Here is an 11,258-nt window from a genome sequence, read left to right on the forward strand (position 1 = left end):
CTCCCAGGTGCAGACAATCAGCCAGTCAATTGGTCATGGAGGGGTCATGGGATCGCCAGGCAGCAAATCGTCCGCGAGGTCTGGCACACTGTGATCTGCATAAAAGAAGGCTGGCACAGGACTCCCAGCAGCCAGTCATCCACGAGTCCTGGCACACTTAGATTTGCATAAGCACAAAAGGGTAGTCTCACTCTCTCCAAGGCCCAGGGCCGTAACACCACTCCCCTTAAAATACAAGACTACGTTTTGTATATACAGATTTCAATATTCATGACAGACAACAAAACAAGTCATACTCACAACCGGGAGAGGCCATCAGCTAGTACATTTTCTGATCCTTTTATATGCCAAATCTCCAAATTGTACTCTTGCAGCAGCAAGCATCGCCAAATAAACAGGGGTACTCATGGACCAAATTAGCTATGTCTTCTTGTTGCTCGGAATGATTTTAACACTTCAGAGTAAGGCAAGCGGGGCTTAGAACCACTGGAGTCATTCAGTTTTAAACCATCAGCCTCGTCTGTGCTTTCTACCTCTGAGTGACTGAAGACGGCCACAGGAGCACAGCTCCCAGTGGGTTTTGGTTAGGGTCGGGAGTGGTATAACTTTAACATGATTATATGGCAAACACAGGTTTTGCGTCTTCGATTCGGCGTGCTGATTATGTAATCAGTTTCTCCTACTTGTTCGTGTACCTCATAAGGCCCCTCATACTCAGCAGAAAGAGATGATCCGGGGACAGGGAAGAGGACAAGTACTTCATCTCCTGTCTGGAATTGTCGTTTGACAGCAGCCTTATCATAAGCGTGTTTCATTTTTCCTTGTGAAACAGTGAGGTGCTGCTTAGCCAGAGCATTAGCCTGACTCAAACGCTCACAGAAATCCTGCACATACTTGGTCACTCCCACTCTAGGGCTCCCTTCCTGGATCAAATTTCTCTTTCATTGATTTAAGCGGGCCACGAGGCGTGTGGCCAAACACTAGTTCAGAGGGACTGAACCCGAGTGACTCTTGGACAGCTTCGCGAGCAGCAAACAACACAAAGGGAATCCCTTCATCCCAATCCACTTTGGCCTCTAAGCAATACTTGCGGAGCATGGCTTTTAAGGTTTGATGCCACCGCTCTAAAGCTCCTTGGGATTCTGGGTGATAGGCAGAAGACACAACCTGTTTGATTTGTAGGTTTTTAGCTACTTGCTTGAATAATTTAGATTGAAAGTTAGAACCTTGATCTTTTATGACAACTTTAGGCAGTCCGAATGTAGAAAAAACTTAGTAAGGGCTCTCACAACAGACCTTGCCGTAATTTGTGCAGTGGAATAGCCTCAGGGAAACGTGTAGCAGCACACATAATGGTGAGTAAATATTGGTTTCCTGACGTTGTTCTTGGTAGTGGACCTACTTAGTCTACTATGACGTGATCAAATGGTTGATCGACTACTTGGATGGGACATAATGGTGCAGGGGGTATAACCTGATTTGGTTTACCCTCAAGTTGACACATATGGCAACTACGGCAGAAAGCAGCCACATCACGTTTCATGCCAGGCCAGAAGAAGTGTTTTAATAGTAACTGATACGTTTTTTTGATGCCTAAATGTCCTGACCACTGGCTTTCACGAGCAAGCGCCAGGATCTTTGACCGATACAGCGTGGGTATGACAATCTGCTTAACCTTACTCCAGTCCACACTCCTAGCACCCAATGGAAACCATTGACGTATTAGCACAGCTTGTTCTATGAAAAAGGCTTGTTGCTCATTCTTAGCTTGCTCAGCACTTACCACATGCTTAAAACATCGCTGCAACGATTCATCAGCCAACTGGGCCGCCGACAGATTTTCTCTGGTTAAAGGCAGTGGTATTTCTTTTACAGATGGACTAGGCTCCTCAGGGTTTACCAAGTCTGGGGAAGACAAAACATTGTTGTCGTCAGGTAACGTGGCACCCTCCTCAGAAAATGAGGACATCAACACAGAATCAGCGAGGGTAACGTCACCATCTTTACGGGCTTGGGCACGAGTAACCACACAGGCTGGGTACAGCTTTGGGGTCACAGAAATATCTGGGGCATTAGAACTGAAGGGCTTATCCAGCACCTCCAGACTAGGACGCACTAATTCGCCCGTAATATCATTTCCTAGCAACATGGCCACCCCCTCTATTGGTAAGGACGGACATACTGCGACAGGGAAAAATCCCGTAACGAGTTCTGATTTGATATAGACCTGGTGAACGGGTCTGGGAGCATAACCCATCTCTATTCCACGCAGCACAACATTAAAGCCGCATGCACTGTCTGCTGAGAAAGGTAAAGCACTAGAAAGGATTAAGGTCTGAGACCCTTCGGTGTCTCTCAGTATGCGCTTCGAGTAATGAACCGTTTTTCAATACAAGCCTCAGTGCTTCAGAAAGCTTCATTTGGCCATCACTACCGACAGGGCTGTTCAACAGACCACTGGGCATATAATTATTACATAAAGAACAAACGAAACAGTCACGCGTAAAAGCTAAGGGTTAACTAAAGCAGGCTGGCAGCACACAAAATAAAAGCTAAGGGTAACTAAGGCAAGCCAGCATCACAAAACTCTAATGAAACTAAGTTCAGCTGTATATCAGGTTTAAACAAAGAGCAACACAGCAAAGAGGTTTAACAAACAAGATTCACATGCAGAGCAGACGAGAAGGACACTGCATGTTCACTTCAAAGCAGCAGTTCCCCCTAGTGTGAAGGATCTTCAGCCTTTTATACTCCCAGGTGCAGACAATCAGCCAGTCAATTGGTCATGGAGGGGTCATGGGATCGCCAGGCAGCAAATCGTCCGCGAGGTCTGGCACACTGTGATCTGCATAATCAGAATCAGAATCAGCTTTATTTGTCACAAGCCGGTTGCCCTGCAGTGAAATGGGACCCCCCGACCTTACACACATAACACAGACATCACATGGGGTTACAAGTCGGAGATTGGTAGCGTTACAGAAAAGAACACTGAAATGTACACAACAACGGGAGGGTACAAGAGGAAAACAAGAGACCTCCACTCATGCTGTGCTTCCATGGTAGGACAGCACGAGAACAGGAAACAAAAAAAACTCTGCAGAAAAAAAAGCACATGAATGGCCACAGCACAACATTATGAAAGACATGACAAGCCACAGGGTTGGGTAGGGGATATCATAACACAATAAACACAGTGTGCACATCTGATCTGGGACTGCTGCAATCTTTCGACTGCGCCGCCAGCTGACCCGATGTCCAAATCATGGGGGGGGAGGTAAGCATCGAAGGCGCTGGAAGGGGAGGGGGGATGCTTATCAGTGTAAGTGTATGTGTGTGCGTGTCCATAGTTCAGCAGAGACAGTGTCCTTCGCCCTATCAGGCTAAGTAAACAGTCCTCCAGCCAATCCAGGTGTCCTTGCATGGGATGGGAAGAATAGTCATCACACAGTCGTTATCAGGGAGTGATTGTTCGGCTCCAGCCTTGGGCCTGCAGCTGGCGCCGTGGTGGTGTCCGCATTTTGATGTTGATTTTGTTGATTTTTTCATGCGAGCAGCCCAGGAGAATGTCAAGTTGCTCTTTAACACTCTGACGCTGGTCTCTCAATCTCCCGTTGGAGAGTCGCGAGCCTCCCCATGATGGTATCAAACTTCTGTTCCATGGTGTTGTCATTCTTTTGATTCTGAGACCCCACAACTGCAGTGATCCGTTCCGCGATGTGTTCCAACTTTCGCTCAAGGGTCTCATTTTGAGCAGGCCTCTCTCTGATGTATCCCCCCATACGCTCAATGGTGTTGTTTTGCTGTAAGCGTCTCCAAGGTGTTAACCATGCTGCGTTCATTGTGAGAGGTCGCGCCTCGTCCCATCGTTTCAATTCCAGCGGGCAGCCTTGGGGGGGTTTGAACAGCCGGTTCTGCTCTCTTATTTCTCCGATAAACCAGGGCCAAGCCAGCTCCGATCAGCAAGAACCCTGTTATCATGGTTCCGAATAGGTAGATATCTTCAGCGTCCTTGATCGACAGGCACATGACCCTCCAGTTCTGCCACCCGTCCATCGTGTATCCGGCAGGGAAAGTCCCTCCAGGGTACTCAGGCTCTCCCGAGCCCAGACTTCTCGTTGAGAAAAGGGTGTCAATAGCATTCAGAGACCAGTTGATCAAATCCATAATTCTCTTTTAGGTTTAGAGAACGACAGTGAGCGACTGTTCCAGGGAAAGTAATGCACACGAGACAAGACAAGGACACAGAGGCTAAGCAGGGAAGATAGGGGTAAGAAGGCTGGCACAGGACTCCCAGCAGCCAGTCATCCACGAGTCCTGGCACACTTAGATTTGCACAAGCACAAAAGGGTAGTCTCACTCTCTCCGAGACCCAGGGCCGTAACAGTATTGTAGTAATACTTTTCCAGCACCGAACTAAGAAGTAATTGGCTCTGTGGCTTTGTTTTATCAGACAACTTCCCATTCTCAATGGGACTCATTAAGTTCTTCAAGAACATGTAAACAACTTCACCAAACTTTATCAGTTGATATTTTTGTCTGTATGATCTGTCATCATACATCATACCTCATACAGAGGTGGGTAGACTTAGTAGTGTAGATAAAATAATAATAAAATATCATTATTATTATTATTATTATTATTATTTGTATATAACTTTCCATAACCAAAGTGCTTGCTGGTACAGGAGAAGCACTTCTAGTATATATTCTGAGCCCAGGCCATGAAGGACAGGTAATTAGTAAAATCTTAAAATCAATTCTAATGCAATATGCTAATTTTTCTTAGTCTTTAGAAGATGTCTAGCTGCTGTATTTTGCACGATCTACAGTCAATTTAATGCTTTCTGAATGATACCTGTTAGAAGACCATTACATTACTGTATTTTTTGGATTATAAAGGTGCACTTTAAATCCTCTAATTTTCACAAAAATCAACAGTGCACCTTATGTATGAATTCTGGCTATGCATACTGACCTTGAACCAATTTTATGTGGTACACAGTGCTCAAAAATCTGTGAAAAAATGTCTTAGCACGGGTCCAAAACTCTGTCCGCTTCAGGTCTCAAAGTCAAATGAACACTGCAGCATCACTGAGAGTCAAAAACTGTCTAAATTATTTCACCTTTAATAAAATGGGTGTTCTGAGCCCCGGCTTGGACAGTCTCGGTCGTTGTGTCCTTGGGCAAGACACTTCACCCGTTGCCTACTGGTGGTGGTCAGAGGGCCCGGTGGCGCCAGTGTTTGGCAGCCTCGCCTCTGTCAGTGCGCCCCAGGGTGGCTGTGGCTACAATGTAGCTTGCCGTCACCAGTGTGTGAATGTGTGTGTGAATGGGTGGATGACTGGATATGTAAAGCGCTTTGGGGTCCTTAGGGACTAGTAAAGCGCTATATAAATACAGGCCATTTACCATTTTACCATTTCTGTTTTACAAAGTGTCACAATTACATTTAGCATCCAGGTCTTCATGAAAACAGAATTTAGTAAATTTAACAGAGTTAGAAATTAGCATTGAATTTACACATTACACTATGCAATACACTATATTATGTTTATAAATAATGAGTTATGGAAAGTTCAAAAGAATTTGACTGCCTGCTCAACCATTTGGTTTAGCATATTTTGAGAGACTATATATAATGAACTGGAGTACTTAGCTTAACTCAACCTTATTGAGCCATCTCTACCACTTGGTTGAGTTATGTTATCCTAAAAAAAAAACACTAGATGGCACTGTGTCAGGATATGGCAGGCCTCATCTGCCACCCTCCAACCAGGAAATCAGAAAGCAAAAAATCACTCTGGACACATGGACTGTTTTGGCTAAAAATTTTAAAGGTAAGTACATTTTTCTTCAGTATAAACATCTCAGAGTCTTTACTGAACATGATTATGTCATTTGATACCAGAAAATAGCTGTAATAAATCCATAATATTTTTTTAAAAACATGCTCAACCAAACGGTTGATTTGTCAATTGATGGTAAGAGTAGCAAAACTTAGCTAATGTTTAGAACTGTTGTTTTAACATATGAAATTGACTATTTACTATTGAATATAAATAATTTAATGATCTATACATGTAAATATGACATGTTTAAATTTGGATTTGCATTGGCACTGTTCGACCAAATCGCACAGGTGGAGCCACTTTGATGACAGACAAAGAGCTGATGAAGAGAGGGCGTGGAGCTTTTGACTACAGGTCTGCTGAAGGTGTGATCGCAGTTAAATGGTTTGACAACAAATGTGTGAACCTGCTAAGTAATGCTTCTGGGATCATGCCACTTTCAACTGTCAAACGCTGGAGCAAAGAGTCCAAGGCGAAAGTTATGATCCCATGCCCATCACTCATCCCTGCATACAATGAGCATATGGGAGTGATAGATCTCTCTGACATGCTGGTACACCTGTACAAGACCCCAGCCAAGTCTACAAGATGGTACCTGCCACTCTTTGGTTACATGCTTGATCTGTCCATTGCAAATTCCTGGCTGGTCTACAAGAGGGAATGTGGACAACTAAACCAGAAACCAATCACACTCAAAAGATTCTGCCTGGCAGTTGCGCATAGCTTGAAACAAGTCAACAAGCCAGCATCCAAAGTTGGCCGACCATCATCCAGCTCTTCACCACCACCAAAGAAACCACAGCCAGATGTGCGATATGACTGCTTTGGGCATTGGCCACTTCACTGTGACAAGCGAGGCCGATGCAATTACTGTCCAAAGGGCGTCTCAAGATGGAAATGCCAAAAATCCAATGTTTTCTTGTGCTTGAATGCCAGTCAGGAATGCTTTGCAGTGTACCACCAGAAGATCTAATCATCAAGGGGTATTGGTGAAGTTGCATGAACGGCAAAAGAAAAGAGCCAGAACTGTTTCAGTGTGTTCTCAAATTTTTCAGTGCAAAATGGCAATGGTATATAATATACCACCAGAATTTTCTGGAAGATAAAATAAAAAATGTTAGTGCTGTTCCAACACTACAGTGAAAAGTTTATGTTAACAACAGGTCAAAAGTGAATTTGTATGTTTATGAATTTTCGGTAATTGCAGATCAAGTTTTTGATCAAATTTACAATATTTTTGTGTTTTATACATTTTGTGGTTTGTTATTATAACGCCCACTGTTGAAATGGAATCCAACAATGTTTGATGTTTTACTACCACAATAAAGTGGGTCAAACACAAAATTGGGTAGTTATTGTTTTGCAAAATGAGTATAACCTTTACTTTTTTCTACTAGTTATGTCTGTAGAACTTTATGTAGTTGTACCATAGAGAGACATCTCAACCGTTTGGTAGAGGGTAATATTTAAAAAACTATAAGGTGTGTATAATTTTTTTTTTTAATTGTGATCATTATTGACCTAAAGGAATAGAAAATATGAACAAATAATTTTTTCATTGTATTTTTCTTGGTGAGGCAGTCAAAGGGTTAAAAAAAATTATTATTTTTTTTTTTTTAAGTATTGTAAACTTCATGTAGCTGATGGAGGTGACTTTGCAATTGGTCATGTGGTCAGCCGTCGACCATCACAAGCCACAACGTGAGCGTGTGTCAGTGACTGTCTATCCTTTCTCTACAAATACCTACCACATTACATGAAGAGATACACCAAATGGATAGATGGACAAATTAAAGGCTTCAAAATGTTCTGATGATAGGATCAACAGAAAAATCAAATTTTTTACCCAGAGAAGTGTAAATTTTAATTAGCTTATTTAGCTGCATAAATATATATAACTGAGAAAATAGAAGACACTGTGATGAATATTCACATGTTTGTCAGCATCAAAGAGAGACTACTAATTGATTCATTCTGCTAAATTATTTTTATGTGAATATACAATAGTAAATAATAATCTATGACAATATAGAAGGGAAAATGTGAAATGCAGGCATATGAGATGTTTAGAATTTAAACATTACCAGAAACAGTTTAAGAAATTGTTTGTCTTTGTTTTATGACCATTATGTTGTCATCAATAGAAGAACAGAAATCAAAATTAACATAAATGTCATGACATTTCTATAAATTTGATCTCTTTTCCTCTGTCTAGTATGTAAAATCGGAGAAAAGGTACTCCATTATCTAGTTTGCATTACAATTTCAAATTATATGCCATACATTTGATAATAGGGCAGTAATACCAGTGTTATTAAACTTGACAACAATATTTTGATATGTTTGAAAATTTCATTCATTTTGAGTCCATATATGATTGGATTTAAAAGAGGATGGAATAAAATTGACTGAAACGTCAATGTCAAACGAAGAGTTTTGGATAGATCAGAATCCAGTCGAACTATAATTATATCAAAGAAAATAAAACAGGAAAAGTTGGTTAACACCAGCAGGTGGGGTAAACATGTCTTTACAGCTTTTTTCCTCACTTCTCTACAACAATGGTAAGATATTCTAAGAATCCTGATGTATGTAAAAAGTATGAAAAGCAAAGGTAGAAGGGCAATGTTTATCAACATGACCATACTATATATAGATATTGCGACCGAGGGCACACACTGAAGCTTGTAAACTGAAGTGTTACAAAAAATTCCTGTCAGGGTAAAGCTACAGAGTTTGACATTCGAATACAACACACCCAGCACTGAGGTTTCAAAAGCAGGTATAAGCCAAGCTAAAATCAGACATACATACATAGTTATTCTATTCATAATAACTGGATATTGCAGGGGTTTACATATAGACACATACCTGTCATATGCCATTGCTGCCAACAGTAAAAATTCTGAACCAACCGAGGTGCAATATGATAAACCTTGGAAAAGACAGAGTGGATATGATATCATCTGTTTTTCAGACAAAACATCAGATAAGAGCTTTGGATAGATAATCATGCTGTAAAGAACAGAGTTGATTAACAAAGCTGCAATAAATATGTACATTGGCTCGTGAAGGTTTTCGTGAGTCCAGATAAGGAAAACTATAGTGGAATTAAAGCAGAGTATCAGAATATAAAGTGTAAATATGATCACAAAATAGAGATACCTGTATTTGTGCAATTCTGCAAACCCACCTAGAGTTAACAATGTTACATTTAATTCAACATCCATTCAATGAGAAAAAATGTTATTTACTATACAACTAGATGACATAAATGGTATTCATTAAAAATCAAATGAAAAGACAAGTCTTAATGTATTGTAGTAATGCTTTTCCAGCACCGAACTAAGAAGTAATTGGCTCTGTGGCTTTGTTTTATCAGACAACTTCCCATTCTCAATGGGACTCATTAAGTTCTTCAAGAACATGTAAACAATTTCACCAAACTTTATCAGTTGATATTTTTGTCTGTATGATCTGTCATCATACATCATACCAAGGTTATTATTGTTAACAAAAACTAACGTAATAATGAAAACTAGAAGTGAAAAAACATTTTCGTTAACGGAAATAAAAATAAAAACAAAAAAAGGAAAACTAACTAAAACTGTAATGAGTGTTCACAAAACTAACTAAAAGTAACTGAATTTATAGCAAAAGTGTGTTTAGTTTTCATTGATGTGTGCGTGTCATACAATAGTCAAGGGTGAAAATGAAGTTTAGTTTCCAGATTTTTTCCTTGCTGTCTAATTATGCCAGCAGGTGGCAGTACGTTACTCTAGTCGTCTGTGTTGCTGCTCCGTCCACGCGCAGAATCATGTCAGGAAAAGTCGGGAGAAAGCGCCAGAGTCCAATTTGGGATTACTTTGAATATGACTGTGTTTTGGATAAAGCAAGTGTCTTGTAGTGGAAAGAGACAAATCATGATATCAGATTATAATATATGATATCAGATTGTGAACCACAGTGCAATGTGGAAAGAAAACAATAATTAATGCATTTTAGGAGAATTATATTTCTTACATTTTTTACTGTGGAGAGGGGAACACTTGAAAAAGTTAGCAGAAAAGTGTGGGCTTTTGCCACAAAAGAATGGCAAAGCAACAATCCACTCAACTTTGTCACAGATGTCTGAAGTTACAAAGAACCGTGGTTATCTTTGAGATTTCCATTTCATGTTATTCCCTTCTGACTGCTAGTGGCATTGAACAATGTGAAAGACTCATAACAGCAACTTATCTGTCAGACAGTGGCGTGGGCCCTGTGGTCACATGAACCTGGCAGAACATATAGAAGTTGTTGTCTGGGATGCTGCTGCACAGATTTTCTCCAGTGGAAAAACTGTTATTGTTGCATGACCACACCACAATAGTGACAGATAACAACTGAAAGGGAAGGTGTACCTGGAACTTCTTACATGGGCTTTATTGTGTCAACAGCTCAGTGGGAATTTCACTCTCTGGACAAAGCCTTTTCCCTGTTCTTCACATTACAAAAAACTAAGAGCCGCTCTTTGCATCTGAGTCTAAAAGACTCAGTGCAGTCAAATTCCGTCCAGCAACAAAACTTGCAAACCACAAAAATCTTTGATAACTTTCTCAAAAATTTGATATAGTATAACAATTACCAGTGATCAACTAACTGAATTGATTTGTTAGACTTACTAAGACATATTTTGAAAAACTAAATTCTGAAACTAATATTGCAATGCCCTGGCGTAGCGATCCCCAGCTTCCAAGAATAGCAACTGGGATATGTAACGTCACTTCTCTGGTGGGGAAGGAGCCTGAATTAGTGCATAAGACTGAGAGATACTGATCAGATATAGTTGAGCTCACCTCAATGCATGGCTTGGGCTCTGGAACCATTCTCCTGGAGAGGAGCTGGACTCTGTCTCAGTCTGGAGTTGCCCTCAGTGAGAGGTGGCGGGTTTCAGAGATGGCACGATACCACTTTTTTTTATGTCCAATACTGATATCATAATTTTGGATATCAGCCGATACTGATATGAATACGATGCAGTGTATTTTATAATCAATAAAACGTTTTAGGTTTTTTTTTATATCTTGCTGCATTTTGTGAAAGTTCATACTCAAGTTTTAAAAAGCAAAACACTAAAGCTATTAAAAAATACACTGCACCCAAAATATTTCTTTATTCAGCAATACTGATCAGTCTAATAAACTTAAACCTACACCATCCGCTCTAATCTGGTATTTTAAAGAGTACTTAGCAGAAATATTAAACACCCAGCAAAAGCCACCCCCACCCTCCGCCTCATAATGCTTATTATCGTGCGATTGTGGCTCAAGATTTAGGAGTTCGTCTTGTAATCGGAAGGTTGCCAGTTCGAGCCCTGGCTTGAACAGTCTTGGTCGTTGTGTCCTTGGGCAAGACACTTCACCCGTT

General features: G+C 40.7%; 1 protein-coding gene across 1 annotated transcript; it reads right to left on the bottom strand.

Moving 5' to 3' along the window:
- Window positions 1-1,676: 1,676 nt before the first annotated feature.
- Window positions 1,677-9,079, bottom strand: LOC308410472 (olfactory receptor 6N2-like; the record flags this gene model as incomplete). Its single annotated transcript, XM_080903808.1, has 4 exons — window positions 1,677-1,694; window positions 1,784-1,905; window positions 1,999-2,181; window positions 8,170-9,079. 4 exons carry the CDS (start codon window positions 9,077-9,079, stop codon window positions 1,677-1,679), a joined length of 1,233 nt encoding a protein of 410 aa, XP_080759934.1.
- Window positions 9,080-11,258: the final 2,179 nt, after the last annotated feature.

Source organism: Rhamphochromis sp. 'chilingali' (genome assembly GCF_963969265.1).
Source record: "Rhamphochromis sp. 'chilingali' genome assembly, chromosome: 14".
NCBI classification, from domain to species: domain Eukaryota; kingdom Metazoa; phylum Chordata; class Actinopteri; order Cichliformes; family Cichlidae; genus Rhamphochromis; species Rhamphochromis sp. 'chilingali'.